This window comes from Telopea speciosissima, chromosome 9, assembly GCF_018873765.1.
Source record: "Telopea speciosissima isolate NSW1024214 ecotype Mountain lineage chromosome 9, Tspe_v1, whole genome shotgun sequence".
In the NCBI taxonomy this organism is placed as follows: domain Eukaryota; kingdom Viridiplantae; phylum Streptophyta; class Magnoliopsida; order Proteales; family Proteaceae; genus Telopea; species Telopea speciosissima.
In genome coordinates this window covers 36,517,350-36,539,560 of record NC_057924.1, presented here as the reverse complement: position 1 = coordinate 36,539,560, position 22,211 = coordinate 36,517,350, and the positions used below count along the sequence as shown (strand labels likewise).

General features: G+C 39.1%; 1 protein-coding gene across 1 annotated transcript; it reads left to right on the top strand.

The window, feature by feature from the left end:
* Positions 1 to 8,469: 8,469 nt before the first annotated feature.
* On the top strand, positions 8,470 to 11,258 carry LOC122638855. Its single transcript, XM_043831705.1, has 5 exons — positions 8,470 to 8,712; positions 9,297 to 9,883; positions 9,967 to 10,482; positions 10,983 to 11,156; positions 11,250 to 11,258. The coding sequence occupies exons 1-5, from the start codon at positions 8,478 to 8,480 to the stop codon at positions 11,256 to 11,258; spliced, it is 1,521 nt and encodes a 506-aa protein (XP_043687640.1). The 5' UTR covers positions 8,470 to 8,477.
* The last annotated feature ends 10,953 nt before the right edge of the window (positions 11,259 to 22,211 follow it).

Here is a 22,211-nt window from a genome sequence, read left to right as displayed (position 1 = left end):
GAATCGTCTTCTCTTTACTTCTATTTTCTATTTTAGCTAGGGGAGCACACCAGGAACGACCAGAGGGACTTGTATTCTTCGTCCCCCATCATTCCAAGGTGTTTTCCAAAGATTCTTGCACCCAATCCCAAGGACAAGGTGAGTCTACATGGAAACCTAGGTTTTTCCCCAAATTTTTGCTATTTTTTTTATTTTCCTCTTGTTTTCTTTCAAATAACCTAGGGTTTTCGTCTCCATTTTGTTCTCTTCATTTCTATTGCTCTTCTAAGTAAAACCTATAGTTTTATTACCCTCATCTAATTCTATTCATGCTTTTTGCCTAGATGTCTACATGTCAAACCTGTGACAAGGGCAAGGAGGTTGCGTCCAGCAAACGCCCAAGAGTTGAGACTGAGTCTTCTACATTAGAACCACCATCTCCAGAACCTGGTGACAACTCTTCTGAGCATAACTCATCTGAAGAAGGATAGTATGATGAGTTTTGGTTCTCCAGCTACCAACATGCTCGAGAGTGGAAGGATTTCAAAGACAAGAAAATCAAGAACGACAAGGTAGTGAAGGTAAAGGACTTCCCAAGATTTAAAGTTTTTGAAAGGTTTAATGCCATGGGTTGGGCACCAATGCTAAACTCAGAGCTGCCGTGTTACTCAAATCTTGTCAGGCATTTTTATTGTAACCTTAGGGAGGCCGAGAGTAACGAGTGCCAGGGTTATAGTCTTGCTAGTCTGGTGAAAGGTGTTAAAATTGTGTTCAACTGTGCAAACTTGGGTGCCCTACTACAGGTAGCCAATAGGGGTACAAGGTTCTACTATTGACCGAGGGCTGATACCTCAGAGAATTTTTCCATGGATTCCTGTAAGCAGATGTTTAAAGCATTGACTGGTAGGGAGAATTTTCCCAGTTCAGAGGTTGACTTCAAACCCCCAGCCTGTTTGTTGAGCAGGTTTGTTCAATACAACATCTGCCCCAAAAGTGGGAACAGGCGAGGTGTTTTTCTATGCTACGGGCCTTTATTACCTATTGTTTGTATAGGGCTGGCACAGGGGGTCTTGAGATGATGTATCATGCCCAACACCCGTCAGATGGCCACTTGCCATATGGCAGGCTTCTCTCACAGATGTTTAGACATTTTGAGGTTAGCTTTGCTGGTGAGATTGTAGGGGGGCGAGGGTAAAGCTCCTATTGACAAGACTACCATCAGGAAGATGAGACTACTAGATGCTCCAGGGAGCGATGAGGAGGTTAGGAATGTGGGTCAAAGGGGCAATCGAGGAGAAGTAAACCCGCAACCAAAGGGTATCGTAGCTTCGACTTCCTAGGAAGCATCTCCTCCTCTAGAGACCTACAGTATGGGAGATATGATGATAGAGCTTCGAGCCATGGGTGGTCAGCTTAGAGAGCTTTCTACTATAATGCAGCAGGGTTTCTCCTCACTGGATGGCCAGTTGGGCACCATGAAGCAGAGATTGGACTTCTGGGATGCTCATTTTCAGGTTGACTCGCATCCACCACAGCCACCACCCGATCCAGCTCAGGAGTAGTTTTATTTTGATCTTACTAGAAATCTAGGATCTTTATTTCTGTTTGTTTCTGCTTTTGTTCTTCAAGCTAGCTAGTTGTACTTTCTTTAAACTTTTCTATAATGTATTTTATGAAGTAGAACTTCCAATTTTGTTGTAATGGCTTTATGGCCCCTCAGAAGTGCTATGTAGTTCAAACTTATCAATCTATATCAGTTATTTACTATGTCAACCGACTTTCTTATTGTATGCCTATCTCAATGTTCTTGTTTCCCTATCTAGTTTGCTTGTAAATCCTATTTCTACTGTCTGTGAGCTTAGAGAGCTTCTCGCTCTGATACCAAGCTCTGTCACACCCCAAAACACCCCTAGGAGGATTGAGCGGGTGACCCAGATGTCAAACTACATCCGCCAAATCTACAAGATCTAGAAGCAAACACCACTCACAGATACACACAACATTCACAATAAGATATTGGAAACAGAGTGCAATGAAAGCTGAAATTTATATACATAATGAGCCACAATGGTACATAGTTCTCTAGTAGCTCACAACCCACAGTGTTTATTTACATCCTTAACATTTTCTAAGCTTTACAACAGGGTTATAAGTTTAAGACAAAAGATACATCTGTAAGCTATACAAAAAGAAAATGCCCATAGACTATCCATAAAAAGAATGCTCGAAGAACATCAAAAAGAAGGACAGCCTGCTATCAGGTCAACTCCTCCAAGCTAACTCTGATCAATAAGGGTCCTCACCAGTAAGGTCACAACTACCATCACCATCCGGTCCGAGAGGATCCTCCCATTCAGGGAGACATCTACCTGCAAAATCATCTAAAAGAAACATTCCACGAGAGATGAGCTCCACCAAGCCCAGCAAGTAAATAATAAATAATGCATGCAGATACAACACAGCAATATGAGTCTATATGCTTGAATTCAATTTTATTACTCTAGTCCACCTCGCAACAAAACTAAGTTACTAGGTATATGCTACTTACAATGACTCATGCAACAACCTCAGTTGCTTCTCTTTCGTTCTTTGGTTGCCACCTCAATCATTGCGGGTGGAACCAACGCTAGTCTGGGAGCTCCGACTCCCTCCCTTGACAGATCTCAAGATAACCATGACAACCTATCCAGGATTCTATAACTCTTCGACTTTCAGGGGGTCATGATCACCCAAAACATGCACCCCTGTTGGTATGGGTTGTAGCATAAGGATATGCTCAACCTAGCCAAATGATCTACATAGTAAGTATGAGTCGAGTGGTGTCAACTGCATCCCATTCTATGGGCTACCACACTCCCCATTTCCAAGTATGAAGTGTACAGTGCTCCTGCAGTCCATACTACGGATCACCATATCATTCATTTCTAAGCTGACTACGACATCTAATCTAGCAATTCAACATTATGCATATTATCATCAAGTATCATATCAGTATCCATAACCAATTCCACAGTCATAACATTGAGTCCAAATTTCCATAAGCAATTAAATAGAGATATGAATTGGTTATTAATAAAGATATGTTTTTAGTTATCTTCAGTGTGTTCAACAATGTTACACCTACAGGAATGATTCATATCCACTCACATTGGCTATGCTCCACTTGCCCGAAAGACTGTCAGTCCTCAAAGCACCTTAATCCGTGTCGCTGGGCAAATTGTTAAAGCTATGGTAAATAAATTAGAAGACTATGTTAAACACACTAAATTACCCTAGGAGACTATGGGTGACCTTGGTCTAGCTCCCAAACCAAGGTTGGACTCAAAATTACAAAGACAGTAGTACTGGTCCATCCAATGGACCAGTATGGCTACCGCAGCAAAAATTGGGAAAAAGCTCATGATTTCACACCAAGGGGTCCTTGGTACATTTCTAAGCAATTCCAGGTGCTAAGGTCATATCTTACAATCATGGTTTGCACTGGTTGATTGGTCCGAACTGGCCCATCCAATGGACCAGTGGCATTCAACCCATTGCTAAATAATACAAGAATAGGGTTGGGATGGAATGGTTTACAATATGGATCACACAAATGGCCTCCAATAAGGTGTTCCAGACCTTGGGGTAGGTCAGAGGCAACACAGATTTAAGATTCCTATAGTGGTCGATTGGTAATGGACCAGTAGCAATGGACCAGTAAGGTCACAGCTGCAAAATTGGAAAGGGTTTTAGGGGAAGGATCATGGCTTCACACCAAGGGGTTCCAGGGTGTTAGACAAGTGGTTCCATCAAGGTTTGGGTCAGGGTATTGCCCCCAACTTGGCTTGGGTAGCCAATCACCATTCCGGGAGTCAGATTGACTCCAAACAATAGGCATAGGGCTGGGATGGCTTAGGTTTCAACACAAAAGGCCTATCATAGGGTTTTATAGGTCATGGGCTGACCAGGCTTGTACTTGGGCAAGATTTATGGCAGTGGTTGATTGGTACTAGTCCATCAAATGGACCAGTGGCAATCGACCAGTGCAAGTACAGCTCAAAAAATTTAAAAGCTTGCATTGTTTGGGCTTAGATCAACTGATCTATGGCTTGCATGGATGATCAGGAAGCATGGTTAGGTCACTTAGATGGAAACTAACATATTCTTACCCTAAGATTGAACATGCATAGTAATTTGGATTCATATCTCATATGGCTTATCATGCATGAGCATTATATAAAGAATCGATTGAAATCAATTGCAAAGGAGTTTGATTAACTCCAAAACAATATTGTTGTGTACACAAAGTCATAAATTATCATGCATTCAAAGAAAGACATGTCCTACACCATAGAACACATCCTAAGCTCACTATGGGCATGGAAAATTGATTATCTATAGGCTAGAAATAATGGTTACAGATCATAAAAACATGGAAAAAGGTAGATGAAGGGTTAAACATGGTATGTTCATACATGCATGCAAAGATCCTAGCTTCTAGACTAGTAGTTCATAAGAATTTCATATAGAACATGATGGATCATGAATATATAGAAAGATCATGGAGTTGGCTGTAATCCAACATCAAGAATGGTATGGAGGTTAAGGAGAAATCAGTTTAGGGTGTTACCTAAAGTGAACTATGCCCAAGGATGGGTTTTCAAGTTTTCCTTGCTCTTCACTTCTCTTTCTCTCCCTCTTCCTCTCCTCTTTCTCTCCAACGAAATGAATAGGAGAGGGTTTCTATTTTTGAGTTGCCTTATATACAGGCTGCCTTAGGGCCTATTTGGCCAAGAGACATTTTACCCCAAAAACACATTTTAAGGTTCATTCTAAATGCACATGGGCTAACTAGTGGGTCCCACGTGGCCACATTGTCAAGACAATATCCCCACAGGTCAATCTTGGTATAGGAAGGTGATTTGGGGTGCAAGACACTAGACCCCACACATCTGAAGTGGATTCCACATGTGACAGCAGCACTGGTCTATCCAACTGGTCGATCCAATCGACCAGTAGGGATGGACCAGTAGATGATTCCTTGCTATTTTTGCATTTGGGCTCCACAGAGTCTTAGGCCATGGCTTGGGCACTAGCCATGCATAATTTTAGGCTACCTACAGTGTTGAAACACTTAAAAATAATTTGAATCCCAAATCAAATAAGGAAGAGGTTTACCTTGGGTTATGCATCAGTTGATGCACAGAACAGCCGCATGGGGGTGGTATATGCCTCCTAGTTGGTATATATGATGTTACCATAGGACTTCCTTCCTCTCGGATGATTACCCGATCAATGCACCACAGGTTGTTAGTGATCATGACCATGGATTCTCCGGGTTCCGGACCTACATTCGGAGTTCGGGTTAGGGTTTGGGTACAGATATAACAAACCATGTGCACATGGCAAGGTTGTTACAACCAGAATTACAGCCCATGTGTAAAACCATCCATTATCATATTCAACCAAGAATAAATTAATTAAAAAAATTGCATCCCATATAAAATAACTATATCCAATTAAATATATGATATCCATAGATGAGAAAGGTGGCTCTGATACCACACTGTAGGCAAACTATGATCCATGGGATCATCCATGCCTGCCATGAAAATTAATGACATATGTTTTATTTGAGTTCCCAACTCTTGGAATCTCTAGGGTTGTCCCCAGGGCACCTATTTAAATTTTAGGGATTCCATCTTCTCCCATGAGAATCCTAATGGTATTTGGTATAAAAATCCTTTACCAAATCCTTCTCTTTCTTGTTCCTTAAAATTATGGGATCCCCAAGAGAGAGAAACTCCATCTATTTTCCATCACATGGAAAGAGGGATCCATCCCATACCTGAATGCACAACGGAAAGAGATCAATTCAGGTTTCTTTCATATCCCATGAATAATCACATAATTAAAACAAGAGGAATTAATAGAAATTTTCTAACCTGATGAGCCTCAAGTGTAGCTCCTCCAATAGATAGTGGTTCTTCTACCAACGAGCACATTAGGTAAACAGATCTGAACCTCTAATGGTGCAGCCAAGGTTCTCCAAGCCAATCCTAGATCCTCTTCAGTTCTTTAAGAACAGATCTGGGTTTCCAAAACCCTAATTCTCAAATACTAGAGAGAAAGAAGAAGGAGAGAGAAGAGATCACAAGAGAGAGAGGGGGAGAGCCAAAATCGTGGAAGCGGGGGAGCACTGCCCTAGGCAAAACATGGAGCAGCCCTCTTTCTGCGTTTTTTGTGTTTATAAAGACAAGGTTTCTAAAACTTTGATTGAAAAATCCCAGTGAGAGTCAGACACCTCTCTCCTCATTGGCTTTAGCTTGTTTAAACCTGATGGGCTTCTAATTGGTGAAGAAGTAGAATCTAATAGGGAATAGTAGATTAATTAATTATTTAATATTTAATGGATAAATAAAATAGCACCATATCCAATAATTGAAATAAATAGTTAATCTTATAGCAAATTCCATTTATACCGTCACATGATAATAAATCATCATGTACCAACCCACCACTAATCAACACCATCATTATGGAATCTAGGGCATGTACACTAGTACTGCTATAACCCCATTCCATAGTACATGTCCATATAAGAGTGTCTGTGTACATGATCGGTTTTCGCAAAACTCGATAAAATATTTTAGTTAAATAACTACATATAATCTATCATTTTATGTAAAATAGGTTTTGCAAAAGCCATTTCCAAAATGGCACTGGATCCAGATTCTTATCCGATCATTCATAGACAACCTCAATCTTGGTGTTCTCCAATCGAGCAATGGTGACCATGTTCAGTAACTCCTTCACTCACAAAACGTTTGCACATTCCCAGAATACCGACTTTGACTCACTTGAGTCTCAATCATTGATAACCAAAAAAACGCAATCACATTTTGCAGTGATAGGGTCCTCTCAGGTATAGGGTCTCGGTGACACATGTCTATCTCATCCTACATCTGGCGGTAATACATGTGGGAATTAGCAAAGTAGATTCTTCGCCAATGCACATCATTATATGTACTCGCATTCGTACCCCGACATCAACATGCCTAGGCTTACCCAATGCGATGACCATATGATAAGGGTGTCTGGTCTAAACCCTAGTCGTGACTACCATTTTAAGTAAAACTTAAGGACACATAATGCTCAAAAAGTTTATATCGCATGTGATGATATTAAACCAAAATGTATTAAAGCTTCAATACAAAGTAAACCGGACCAAACCGGGTTTGATGGGCACATAAATCCAATAGTTTCCTATCCGATAGCGGGGGTACGCAAGCATACGAGAGGCAATGAGGGCCCTCCTATCACTTCAATCGATCAATAGAGATCAAGGATGTCATTTCATACGGGGAGGAGAAAGAAAGATAGAGGGGGGAGGGCTTGTGGAGGCTATCCCTTAGGCAACAAACATTCTCCCTAAAGATTTTCTTGACAATTATAAGTGAGAATGGAGCAAGGAAAAGAAGAAGCAAAGAGAGCTTTTCGGGGACCACTTCTCAGTTCGCATCAAAATCTAAGAACTGAGGGTAATGCAATTTATAATGTTAGAGTTGAATAAAAAACAATGCCTCTTATAAATGTGTTGGTTGCCTTGAGAAATCATTATTTAATAAAATTTCTTGTTCATTTTCCTTTCAAAAGGTTTTAGGGAAAACGCTCGCACACCACGAGGGTACCCAGCTTGTGTCATCCTCTCTCCTCCCCCTTTGGAAATGACTCCTTTCCTGGATTTGGCTGCTCTGTAGCGCGGGGCTGCACTAGAGATCTTACGGTGTGGCACCGGAGGTTGCCACGTAGACGAGCTCCCATTTGGATGGTGTGGATCGATGAAGCACAGCTGAGCATGGTGCACATGCGATGGACAGGAGGATTTCTCAATTTTGAAATCCGGATTTTAAGCTCGATTTGCATCATCCAAATGGGAGCTCGTCCATGTGGCGAGCTTTGGTGCCGCACAATAAGATTTCTGGGGTACCCCCGTGCTGTAGAGGAGCTCGATCCCTCTCTTCCTTGTGCCCACCAGCCCTTTGATTGGTATACTCAACCCTCTCCCTTCATTTTTTTTATTATTGATGTTGATTGCAAATAGAATGAATGCTCTAGGTTCTAGGATTTGCCCTTTATTTCCTATCGTTAGTCCTTACTCTTTACCCAAAAGTACATTAATGAGAGAGAGAGAGTTGCATGGAGCTGTTGAGAAAATAATGGAGCTATCCGTGGGTTTCTGTTGAAAAATTATGGGGTTCATGATCATTGCCCTGTTTTTGGGAAGTCATCTTTATTAACAAGAAGGAATTATCATCCATCAATTAAGAGCTTAGGTTTTTAAGTAGCCACATGATATCCATTTGTTAAGCTCTAGATAAGGCTGACCACATTAAGTTGGGATATGGCTGAGTTTGTTGTTGTTGTTGTTGTAAGCTCCGGATATAAGACATCGTTCTTTGTCAAAGAGGAAGAGATCTTATTTTTAATTAGGAAGTAACAGTGGAGGGCTGAGGATAATGAGGAGTTGTTACTTTTTGCTTGCCTTATTGTTATCTCTTTCTTCTACATTTGCTGTCACAAATGAAGAAAAAAATTATGTATCTGCAGTTGGTGATCCTGGGATGAGGAGAGATGGTCTGAGAGTGGCAATTGAGGCATGGAATCAGTGCAATGAGGTTGGACATGAAGCTCCGTTCATGGGTAGTCCCAGAGCTGCTGACTGTCTCGATGTCGACAATTCTCAATTTCCAGGTAATGCGAAGATCGTTCTCTAAAATGCAGTGTTTGGTATGCATTTTCCCAACAGATTTTGGTCCTAGAAAACTTTCTTAAACGAGAAAATAGAAAAGAATCGAGTTTTAGAATGTGTTCTAGACCCAAAATCTATTCCAAAAACACATACGAAACACAGCCTATAAAGTGCATCTCATAAGATATAATTTTTCTGAAATTATTTTGAACGTGGAGATGATTTTTTCCCCTGTTTTCAGTATGGGGAAAAGAAATTCTTTATGTGGCTTTGACCAGTGAGGCAGTTGAATTTTGTTAATTTGCTTTGGGAACTCAAAGAATTTTCTTGATTTCTTTTCCTTGGATTTTGTTTCCTCTGGTTTTCATCAAAGAAATCAAACTACTAAAAACCTTCTTTACCGTCTTCATCAAAGCATTAAAATCTCTGATAATGCACCCCTGCATATGGTATGATGTTTCTTCTTCACTCCAATAAAGCATTATATGTTCCCATGCCATAATTAATGCAAGATATGTATTGATTTGATTGAATTAACTTACAAATCCTTCAGTTGGCTAAACTTTTTCTTCCTGTTCTTATTTAGATGTAAAATTAATCCACAAGGTGAACGAGATGGACAACAGGCTAGGTGTCAATAACTCTTTCTTTGGTAAGCTTGTTAATGTAAACCAGTTTGCAGCCAAGAAAGAGGTCTACTTGGGTAACAAATGCCAGGTATGGGATGTACCAAGGCCATGGCAGTTTTGGATGATCATGCTCAAGAGTGGCAACATGGATACGCTAGCGGCAGCGTGCCCAGAGAATGGGAAGAAGTCGAAACCCTTCCCACCCGAAACGAAGTTCCCATGCTTCGGCAAAGGGTGTATGAACATGCCATTAATATACCACCATTACACAAGCTTGCATCAAGGAGAGCAGGGTACTACCACCCTAAAGGGTGGTTTCTATGGGACATGGGACTTGGATGCCAATGTTAAGAATGGGCCAATTGCAAATACATCTTATTACTCAGTTACTTGGAAGAAAGAGCTTGGGAAGGGTAGTTGGATGTTCCATCATGTGCTGAGAACAAATTATAAGTATCCATGGCTTATGCTCTACTTAAGGTCTGATGCCACAAGAGGATTTTCTGGTGGGTATCATTATGAAACCAGGGGAATGTCAAAAATTGTAAGTTCTCCTAATTGGATTAGACCCTTCATTCAATACTAGTTTTCAACTACAAATATTAAGAATGCATAAACAATTTACAGATACCAAAGTCTCCCAATTTCAAAGTTAGGTTCACTCTAGACATAAAAAAGGGAGGAGGTCCAAGTAGCCAATTCTATCTAATGGACATTGGAAGTTGTTGGAAGAATGATGGCCGTCCTTGCGACGGAGATGTGACGACAGATGTCACACGATATAGTGAGATGATCATCAATCCTATCACAGAAGTCCGGTGCCGCCCCGACAATTTAACACACTGCCCACCTTATCATACCCTTCCTAATGGCAGTCAAATCCATCGCACTGACAAGGAGAACTTCCCTTATGATGCGTACCATCTTTATTGCTCACCAGGGAATGCAGAACACATAGAAGAGCCATCTAACTATTGTGATCCATATAGCAACCCTCAGCCCCAGGAAATACTGCAAATACTACCACATCCAGTCTGGGGAGAGTATGGGTACCCAACCAAAAAAGGTGAGGGATGGATTGGTGATGCCAGGACTTGGGAGCTGGATGTAGGGAGGTTGTCGCAGTCACTTTACTTCTACCAGGTCTGTATCACTTATGCTAATATTCTTCTTCACTTCAACAAGTTGTAATTATTTTCTTTTTATTACATCTCTTTTCACTAAAGCTCTATGTATTTATGGTTTAGTTCAGCTAATTATGCGCCATTTACATTACAAGACCAAAAACATGCAAATCTGCAACAGAGTAGCTGGTCCAATCTGTGGATCTGTCTTTTGAACAACCCCCCTCCCTCCCCCCCGCCACAAAAAAAAAAAAAAAAAAGATAGATAAATGAAATGGATCAAATTGAGTTTTTGAGAAATCAAAGTACAAAGATGTTCCACATAAATAAATAGGTCATGTTGGACTGGGACTATTTCATTTAAGAATCTTTTCTTTTAATGGGTTTTTCTCCTTCATGATAACACTTGATATTTCTCTCTGCATCTCACTTTCTTCTTCTTTCTGTCGGGAGAGTGGAATCACAAATTTTTACTGATAATTCATGGCACTTACAGTGATGTTGCATATAATAATGCAGGACCCAGGTACCAAACCCGTAGAGAGAACTTGGCCATCAATTGACTTGGGTACTGAAATATATATAAGCAAAACTGATGAAGTTGCAGAGTGGACTGTTAGCGACTTCGACATTATGGTTCCTGAAGGTGAAGATATAATTAATCATGAGAAAATGTCAACATACCATCAAAGGGTATTTACCCACTTACTCATGCTTAATGAATCCTTCACTAGTGGAGAGAAAGCTTCGTTAATCCTATGTCCTAACAAATGACTTTCTGTGCAGGAACTGTAGTAGGCTAGAAATGCTGATCAGTTGAAGAGGCTGTAGTATTAAGCATCTTGGAGGGGATTAAAAGCTGTTAATAACCATGGAATCAATCAAATCCAGATGAAGGAATGCAAATAAAGATGATTGGCTGCTTATAGTTTAGTTGCTTACTCTTGAGTGATGGAATCTGCTTTCTTCTACTGAGGAGGATTGGACAAAAGGAAGTACTAATTCTCCTGCTCAGAAAAAACTGCAGTTGTCATCAATAGTCTGAACTACCAAAAAGCTAATCTTAGCCAATTTAGTTTACTACTTCTCCAAGGTTCCCTATTCACATATCAAGTTTCAGCCTTATGTATGGGGGGTATTTGATTGAATTTTCAATATGCAATTTGAAATAGGATCAATATAGACCATTCCCTGTGTATATATTCAATTGTTTGAATTACCACATCACCCTTCCACAGGGCACAACTATGTGTGTGGTCCATTGATTAGTGCACAGTGCATTCTACCAAACTTTAACCTTTGATTTTTCTTTTAAACTTTCATCATGTAAAGAATTACAGGATATAAGTATATATAAAGAGAGATTAAAATGAAGCAAACTGTTATATTTGAAATTTTGTGGACAAAATCCCGAAGGACCTGCTCTCACATGTCAAGTTTCAACCTTGTATAGAAGGGTATACGTATATGATTGAATATGAGTTTGCAATCGATATAAGGCCAACCTAGACCATTCTCTATGTATATATCCAACACGTAGAATAACCTTCCACATGCAACAACTGCATGTGTAGTCCATAGATCTTGTTAAAGTATATCGAGCCCTAGGAGGAGGAGGAATCTCTATTAGAATATTCCCTTATTCTAGTCGAGATTCCCCTCCTCCTTAGAAGTCTCTCCTATTTTGAGTTAAGTTATATTTTCCTAGTCCTAGTTAGAGTCTCTAATTCTAGTTTCCTAGTTTAGTGCTAAATTCTTCTTCTATTTTCCTATTGTAACGTGGAGTCCTAATCTGAATAGGAGTTAATCCTAATATGATTAGGAGTTCCCCCCTTTAATGTAACAATTGAGTATAAATAGATACAAGGTGAGGGAGACTGTCATATTCGACAGTTTTGTTATCTTCACCATCTTCTTCTTCTCCTCTTTCTTGGTTCTGGTTCTCAAATAAGTGTTCTTGTTACACCCTATTAGAGCACAACCTTTAAATTGGTTGTCCCTCCATGATTTTGGTTTGAAGGTCTCTTCATTCAGCTTCTCTTAAAGGGGTGCAACACCCTTAGATTCATCACCAAAATAGGCTTGTTTTATTAGGAATAAGTCAAGGGTTGGAATCTATACATGTTATGTTACACCCGTGCCCAAACCTATACTGATTTGGACTTGTGTGTAGATCCGGAGATCAACTATGTTGGTGACCTTTGGACCATTACCATGAAACCAACATACAAGATCATCCGAAGATCGGATGGCAAACCTATGGAGGAGAGATTTCTTGATAGAGACCGAGGGAGACTTGTTGATGAGTAGAAGGTGCTTAACGTCCCTCCATGTCCATGCCAGGGATGTGAAGGATTTCGAGGGAAGTACACGGCACCTCCTTACCCGAATGATTGATGGTGAGCATCTTATCTAAACATTACACATACCTCCCCTAATAAGTTTGTATCCCATTTATATCCATTTTACCCCTATTTCATGTATAAACATCTGTGAGAAAAACCCCCCAATCAATTGAGATCAAACCTGGACAAAATACACTTTGCGGAGGATGGCCTGGGCAGCCTACGGAGGATGCAGCAAAGCCTCCACTGGGATCCTCCGTAGAGGCTAAATCAGCCAGATTCAATTGGCTTCACCTTGAATCACTTGGACTCGAGCCTAGGGCTCAACCTTAAGCTAACCTAGCCCATTTATGACCTATTAAACCTAACTAAACCCTAAGGTGCGGACCCTAGGACATATTTGGGGTTCTTATTTGTTTAAAACACATTCTAAGCCACACCCCCCCAGCAAAACACACCCTTAGATCCTTAGCTAAACCTAGACAAAACCCTATCCTTCTCCTCATTTCTCTCATTTCTAACACCTGAGAGGGGAGAGAAAACGTGGGAGACTGAAATAGAAGGAAGAAGGAGAGGAGCCCCAACCCCATTGGAGTCACTCTTGGGCTTCATCCCTCACCTCAGCCAGCTAAGGACCTACCCTTGGACTTGGGAGCTCTTGGAAAGGAGGGGTTGCAGCCCAATCTCATCCTAGAAGCTTGCCCCATTTCTGTCCTAGCTAGCCCCATTGTAAGTAAGCTAATCCATATTGTTTCTAGGGTATTTTCATTTGGATTTGATTGGAAATCATCCAATCCTTAACCAAACCTTAGGGCTTATTGCCCTACAGTAAGTAGACGTACCATTGAGTATTATTAATGTTAATTAGTGACCTCCAATGACTAGTTATCAACCCCATGGCCAAACTACCATGAAACCCTATTGAAGGCCCCAAAATTGGAAGATCTTGATGTTAGAACCTAGTCTAACTTATGAGATCTTTTAATGGATTGAATCCATAAACTAGATAGCATTTTAGGAGACTAAAATTACCCCACACTGATCCCCTATAGCCTCCAAAGCCTTGGACCAAGCTTGGAGCCGATATGAGCTAAAAACCTATAGATTTGGTTTGTGTGGAGGATCCTGCAAAGGATGGAACCAGCCTCTGCAGGGATCATCCGCAGAGCTCAGAATGGGCTCCAGAATCAGTTTTTGACCTTGGGTTTGAACTCCAGACCGTCTTTCACGTATGGCACATCTGGAATGTGACTTTTTAGGGTAACCTGTACTTGTGATCAGAGCGTACGCGAGCGTGGAACCCAATGACATATGATACGATGATTGTGAGTGGATTAGACACTTGGACTTAATTTTTGGAATGTTTTTCTATGACTTGCATAGAATGCCATCCATGCATGTGTGATTAGCACATTTATGTGTGAAATCATAGGGCCATAGAGCATGCATTTTTATACTTGGAACGGTGCTACTCGAGGTTTTTGTTTGTGTTTTCAGGTTTTAGGTGAATTCTTGTGAAAATGGAGCAAATGATGTGAAGGAACCATTTTTAATCTGTTTAGTGGTGTTTGGCAGTAGTCGGAAGCGTCCAGGAGTCGAGAAAATCAAGTTTGGATTAAGCACTGAAAGTATCACGCTAATTAGTCAAACTTGAACATGAATACAGTGGGTCCCATAGCATAATTTTGAGGTGTTCATAGTATGGATGCATAGCCCATCGAGTCAGCTTCGTAACGGTTCAAACGACACTTGATTCCGAGTTCAAATGAAGAAGTTACGGCCATTTCCGTAACGACAAGCGAAAATGGCATGCCATTGTTTTCAATTTTTATGACAGGGGTTTGTTTGTAATTATCGGGTTTGTTTATAATTATCGAAAATTGGCTGGGGACAAAGTAAAGCGGAAGTTTGGATTCGAGGGGCCGTATTGCAATTATCAGAAGTTATCTTTTTTGTTAGCTGAAAGATTCCATTTGGAAGGCTTTAGAGCAGTCCAACTTCAACTTAAGATATTTTAGGCTCCCGAACTCCAAATTGGACGAAATTTGGGCCTAGTTTGGATGATTTTTTACAAGGAATGCAACAGTGAGGCCTATATAAGCATCCCATGCTCCATTTTTTTTGAAGGATAGAATGGAGATTTATTAAAGGGAAATTTACACATACCACCCCTGAGGTTTGACGAAAGGATATTTTCACCCCCCAGTTTTGGAAAATTCTACGTAACCCCCTGAGGTTTGCAAACGGTAACAAATAAGCCCATTCCGTCAGTTCATGACGAACACTGTTAAAAATTAGACTTGAACTGACGGAATTGCCCTTCTAAGAAGAATTAAAAAAAAAAAAAAAAAACAACCAAAACCTGCAACTCATCTTCCCCAAAATCGAATGGGGAAGATGAGTTGCAGTAAAGCATTCAAAATCTGGGAGAACTTATTTGGGTTCAATACGTTTTGCTGTTGATCATTCCAGGGAGGATACTTTCCAGCATAAACCATCACAGAGAAGAACTTTTGATACGAATAGCACAATTGGCAATATTCGTACCAGATAATCGCATCTTCCTTCAGAGGACACAAAGATTGGATTTCTCGACTTGCATTCTCCACACAGTTCTAACAAACATCGCGGTTGACATCGCCTCTACAGAGCCAAGCCCATAGACTTGGTTCATGTCATTGCCCACTGAAGTATTATAGAAACCACCTCAGACAGAGGTGTTTGAAGAATGGTATAGGAGAAGCAGCTTAAGGTTAGATTCAAATGTTCTGTTTTGTTTATATTGGGCTGGATTTGTGCAAAAGGAAAAAAGTGGATCTTTGACAGACATGATCTGAGAGAGAGAGGGATAGAGTAATTGTAAAAGTTGAAACTTGAAAGAGATTCAGTGCTTGTTGACACGTTTACTGATGCTTCCTATTGTGCCAAGGAAGAAGAACACTAGGGAATTTTCTCGTTTGCATTGTTGAAGAGTTGAAGATATAGATTGAAAATTTTAATTCTTCTGTTGCATCTCATCAGTTTTAAAACCCAGGAATCAGATCCGGATTGGAATCTGCCTTGGGGATGAAGACGAGTTGCAGGTGAAAGGGGATTTGGGATTTTTCCCCAATTTCAAACCCTAAGCTTCTAAACTATTGAAAAATGTTTTGAAACCCAATTGTCTAGGGTTTTCCAGTTTCCCACTCCTTTTATTTCTCTTAATCATAAGTACAGAAACAAAAGAAAAACCCTTATGGTAAACCTGCAACTCATCTTCCTTAATCGAATTGGGGAAGATGAGTTGCAGGTTTTTTTTTTTTTTTTTCCTTTGTAAGGGTAATTTTGTCCATTCAAGTCTAATTTTTAACAGTGTTAGTCATGAATTGACGGAATGGGCTTATTTGTTACCGTTTACAAACCTCAGAGGGGTACGCAGATTTTTCCAAAACTGGGGGTGAAAATATCCTTTTGTCTTTCTCAGGGGTGGTATGTGTAAATTTTCCTTTAATTAATTCTTGAAGGGAATCCTAGTCATCACCCTTATTCTCTCTCTCCTCCAACTTTCCAAGGCACTTTTGGAATTGTACTATGGATAGATATCGTTTGAAAAATATTCTCTCATCCTTGGAAAGTTGAAAAGTCAAATATGCCTTGATCTCATTGCTTGGAGAAGACACCTACAAAGAAAAGAAAGCACAAGAATAAAATTAGAAAGTCCACTTTTTGAAAAATAGAAGGTTTATGTAGCTAAGATTTTTATCTCTCCCACTTTATATTTTTCCCTCTTTCTTGGGGTTCAAGCCTTTTTGTAAAGGAAGGAGAAGGGAATATTTTTCCTACCTCTTCTCTCTTCTTTTTTTCTTCTTTTATAAATGTCCCTTGCTGTTGGGTTGTAAGAGTGTTAGTTCTAGTTCAGTTTTAATTCAATTTTCTAGTTCAGTTTTTTTAGTGCAATTTTTAGTTCAATTCCTTAATGAAATTTCTCTCTTCTTCTTCCAATTTTTGGCCTTCTAGTTCTTAGTTTTGATTTTTTGAGCTTAGTTCATGGTTGTAATAGGTTTATTCAAGCTTTACTTTCAATTTATGTCTTCAATTTGATTGTAATAATTGAATTCTAGTTTAGTTTTAAAGCTTTCTAGTCTAAGTTCCTATGTTTGTAACAAGACTTGGAGATTTAGAAGAAAAAGTCATGCAAGGATTAATCAAGTGTTCAAGCTTCATCAAATGACATTCATGCAAGGCCTAGTTAAATCATGCACTTTCAACTTTGGTAAAAGGGAGTTTCAATTTCTTATTTTTATTTTTATGTTCTTCTTCTTCTTAACCTCTTAATTCTTCTAGTTTCTAATTTCTTCTTCTTATTCTCTACCTCTTTCTTCTTCTATTAGTTTTATTTTATTAATATTCTTACCTCCATTAATCCCTCCATTCTATCAGAAATTTTCATTCTCTATTATTTTTATTTTCATTCTCATTCTCTACCTCTCTAATTCAATCATACTTTTAGGATTTTATTTTTTAGTTACTATTATTATTATGCATTATGGTAGGATTCTAATTTAATTATTTTTATTTTTATTTCAGATTTGGTAGCGCCATTTCAAGTATGAGAAACAAGCAATTTCAATCCGGTTCAAGCACCTTTGGGTTTTACATCTCTAATTTCTTAGTCTCATTCTCCCTCTCTAATCTCTTTCTTTTGATTTTTTTTATGTGATTATGGTGTGTGGCTACGATTTATTCCTTCCAATCCGCGTTAGTATTGATAGGTTAGATGCTTGTGTGTTAGGATGCCAATTCAATTCGTTAAATGCATAAATTCGCTAGATGCGTGTGAGTTAGGATGCATTAATTTAATTATCATTAGTTCAATCCAATACTTTAATTAACTTGGTTAACTTTGCATTGCTTTTAAGTGAGTAAAATAGAGTGGCGTACATCTCCTTGAGTTCGACCCGTAGCTACGATTGATCCGTAAGCTTGCGGTTATTATTTCTTGCAAATAAGTTTTTGGCACCGTTGCCGAGGAGATTATTGTCCACTTTGTTTTTCTTATTTTTAAGTAATTCGGAGTGGTTTATTTTCTTCTTTTTTTCCTTTTCTTCTAATAAAAAAAAAAAAAAAGAAAACCTCATCTTGTTTCTCTTCTGTTTCAAAGAATGTGCGTTCAATCTAAAATTTTTCATATGTCCAAACCCACTCAATCTTGGTGTCCCTCATAGGGTTTAGTCACCTATGACGCTGCATCTTGACTTGGTTGGGTGGATTAGCATGTGACCTATCTTTGGAGGTGACCAACTTTGATAATAGGAAAGTGACATAATGAGTGCTTTTGTTGTTAGTGATTTTTTCTAGTCCTTTTATTTTTCTTTAAATTCAAAAAAAAAAAAATTTTGTTTTAAGGAGACCTCAATTTTAGATAGGTGGTTAGTAAGCATGTTTGGAATAATGGGAGATACACTTCCACCTATGACTTTGGGGGAAAGGTGGAACCATGCTAAGGCACATATGACTTTGGGGGAAAGGTTTCACAAGGCTAGGGCAGCCAAAAGTAGAGAGTTAGAGAACAACTTTGCACCACCCCAAGTACAATTTTGTTCCCCAACCCAACTATGGGCTTTCAGGAAATTTTGATTGGTAACATCCCCAGACTATCCATGACATGGAAGGATGCCCTAATCTGTATGGAGGTAGCTATGGTGATGAGAATGTGAGTCCTCTATTTCAGTATAATTCTTTTGGCACTTCCAATCAGGGGTGAAGTGATCATCCCAATTTCTCATGGGATCAATGGAATAACCAAGCTGGACCCTCCAATTTTCAATATCATGGTCAGTTTGGTCCTCCAATGCCTAACCCTCCATTGAATCTCAATGAGCCACCTCTCCTTGAACCATATCACCAACCCCCTGAGTTTCAGAAAATGGGTGAGGAGGCCAGAATGAGTGAGCTTGAGCAAAAAGTTGTCCTTTTCATAGTAAGTAGTAATAACATGGAGAAGCAACTCTCTCAACTGATCACTATGATGCAAGAGGAGAAAACGGGTAAATTACCTAGTCAGCCTGAACCTAATCCATATTATAAGATTCTAGTTCAGAATGAACCACCCTATCCCTAGTTTAATGATGTTGAAAGTCCACCACCCCAGTTAGAAGTTAATGAGAGTCACCCCCAACAAGATGATTTTCAAGATGATTTATTTATTGAGATTGAGTTTCCTGAAGATGTTAGTGAAGCAAAATTTGATGAGCCACCTGGGGAAGTCCAACTTTTGCCTGAAATTCCTGATCTTAGTGAGCCTAGTGTTTCTACTGATTTAGAATCAGATTTTCATGATAGCATAGAAACCCAGAAAATTCAATCTCCCCCTGTCTCTTTGGAAAACCCAGATAATTGTCATTTTCAGGATTCAGTTGTCTCGTATGTTGATTGGTCCAAACCTCCTAGGTTTGATGATTTTATTGAGGAGGACAATGTTAGTCATGATGCTCTTCAAGCATATTATCGTGATCCTTATTTGGCAACCCAAGTTATGCAAAGGGCGGATAGTTTTATTGCTAGGATTGATTTGAGTAAACCCTCTATTTTTTATGATTATCTTGATGAGGTTACTGACATTCATGATCTTTTTTATGCTTAATGTGATCCATTCTTGGTTAGTTTTTACAATAATGACATACATTCTGCATTGACCATGGGAGGGAATGGAAGGGATTATGGTCTGAGTTTTACTGCTTTCATTTTCCACTGTCCCATGTGGACAGATTTTTTTGTTGGATATTTATCATTTGTGCTTAACTTCCATGTTATTTCTCGCTTTACTAAAATTCATGGTCGAGTATTTTCTGGTTCTGAAGCTCTTTCTACATTTACCAACCATGGATTGAAGTTTCTGTTGCTGCCCCTAGTACTTTTTGTCAAGTTCATGACTCTTCATGATCCTCTTATATCTAGTAAGCCCCCTCATCTCCTCCCTTGTCTTTATTCTTTCTTTTCTATATGCATTGAGGATATTGTATGAATTAAGTGTGGAGGGTGTGTTGGACTTAATTTGTGAAGTTTGTGAATTTTGATTGTGGCGGTAGTTTAGTTTTGTGCATACGTTTCTTTGATTGCGAAGTGAGAGAAAGAGGGAATTAGGTGCCCTAGTATGCAAAATAATAAAAAATCCCTTTTCAAGGACGGTAGTTGGTATGTATCCAGTGAGAGGGACTGAATTGGAAAATATGAGCACTATTTCGTTTAATGGTTAGATTCCTCTATGTGTTTTATGGACCCTTTGATCTTTTGGCTAGTAGTTGAGACCAATTTGTTTGTGGTAAGGCATGAAAGTGAAAGAAAAAAAAAGAAACAAGAAAGAAAAATGGAATTCCTTGGGACTAGACAGCATACTGTTGCCTCAGGACGCAGGGTGACTTGTTTGAAATTCTTTGGAAGGAAACTCCAAAAAAAAAAAAAACTCTAGCATCAATGTCTCAATATCTTATGGATATGTGCAAAATACGAAGCTACCAAGTATTTGGGTGTCTGGTGTATGCTCCACCATGTCATTCAGAGAACAGTAGTGGAGTAGAAATACAGTTTACTGTTGTGAAAGAAAAGTTTTTGCCTTAATGCCTGAAAAGAGAGTATGGTCAAAAATACTCAAAGCCTAAGTCTTTGGTTCCATCGATGTTATGAGTGATTTACCTGAAGGTGAGTAGTGTTCAAAAAATATGAGGAGGTCCCTTAATCTTGATACATGCTTGTTGCTTGAATTGATGTGGGGTGACAAAATTCAAGTGTGGAGGTACCTTTGGCTCCTTGACCTTTAGTTGAGCTTTCTTAGAGCTTATGTGCACTATCCTACTTATGCCATGATTAAAATTCGCATCATCTTTTGACTTATTGAATTTTGGGTGTACATTCACTGCAAACACCCACGAGACACAACTCGTCCACTAGGGGTAACCTAGGGGTTCAAAGGCTTGTTGCACATGCTAAGTGCAACCGTGATTCCTATGAAAGTGATTTAGGATTTCTGCATTTAAGATTAGTTTTTTTGTTTTTGATTACTTGAGGACAAGTAACGTTCAAATGTGGGGGAATCTGATGAGCACATTTATGTGTGAAATCTTAGGGCCATAGAGCATGCATTTTTATACTTGGAATGGAGTTACTCGAGGTTTTTGTTTGTGTTTTCAGGTTTTAGATGAATTCTTGTGAAAATGGAGCAAATGATGTTAAGGAGCCATTTTTAAGCTGTTTAGTGGTGTTTGGCAGTAGTCGGAAACGTCCAGGAGTCGAGAAAATCAAGTTTTGATTGAGCACTGAAAGAATCATGCCAATTAATCAAATTTGAATGTGAATACAATGGACCCCATAGTATAATTTTGATTTGTTAATAGTATGGATGCGTAGCCCATCAAGTCAGTTTCGCAACGGTTCAAACGACACTTGATTCCGAGTTGAAACGAAGAAGTTATGGCCGTTTCCATAACGACACGCGAAAATGGCATGCCACTGTTTTTAATTTTTATGATAGGGGTTAATTTGTAATTATCAAAAATTAGTCGGGGACAAAGTAAAGCGAAAGTTTGGATTCGAGGAACCGTATTGCAATTATCAAAAGTTATCTTTTCTGTTAGCCAAAAGATTTCATTTGGAAGGCTTGGAGCAGTCCAACTTCAACTTGAGATATCTTGGGCTCCCGAATTACAAATTGGACAAAATTTGGGTTTATTTTGGATGATTTTTTGCAAGGAATGCAACAGTGAGGCCTATATAAGCATCCCATGCTCCATGTTTTTTTGAAGGACAGAATGGAGATTTAATTAATTCTTGAAGGGAATCCTAGTCATCACCCTTATTCTCTCTCTCCTCCAACTTTCCAAGGGTACTTTTGGAATTGTACTATGGATAGATATCTTTTGAAAAATATTCTCTCATCCTTGGAAGGTTGAAAAGTCAAAGATACTTTGATCTCATTGCTTGGAGAAGACACCTACAAAGAAAAGGAAGCACAAGAATAAAATTAGAAAATTCACTTTTTGAAAAATAGAAGGTTTATGTAGCGAAGATTTTTATCTCTCCTACTTTCTATTTTTTCCTTTTTCTTAGGGTTCAAGCCTTTTTGTAAAGGAAGGAGAAGGGAATATTTCTCCTACCTCTTCTCTCCTCTTTTTTCCTTCTCCTATAAATCCCCTTGCTCTTGGGTTGTAAGAGTGTTAGTTCTAGTTCAGTTTTAGTTCAATTTTCTATTTTAGTTTTTAGTACAATTTTTAGTTCAATTCCTTAATGAAATTTCTCTCTTCTTCTTCCAATTTTTGGCCTTCTAGTTCTTAGTTTTGATTTTATGTCTTCAATTTGGTTGTAATAATTTAATTCTAGTTTAGTTTTAAAGTTTTTTAGTCTAAGTTCCTAAGTTTGTGACAAGACTTGG

What these genes read in the sequence shown, in the direction of transcription:
- LOC122638855 (XM_043831705.1), top strand. Translation starts at nt 8,478, where the DNA reads ATGAGGAGTTGTTACTTTTTGCTTGCCTTATTGTTATCTCTTTCTTCT. An exon ending in CCAGGGGAATGTCAAAAATT is followed by an intron (nt 9,884 to 9,966) that starts GTAAGTTCTCCT and finishes AACAATTTACAG; the next exon opens with ATACCAAAGTCTCCCAATTT. An exon ending in AGTCACTTTACTTCTACCAG is followed by an intron (nt 10,483 to 10,982) that starts GTCTGTATCACT and finishes ATAATAATGCAG; the next exon opens with GACCCAGGTACCAAACCCGT.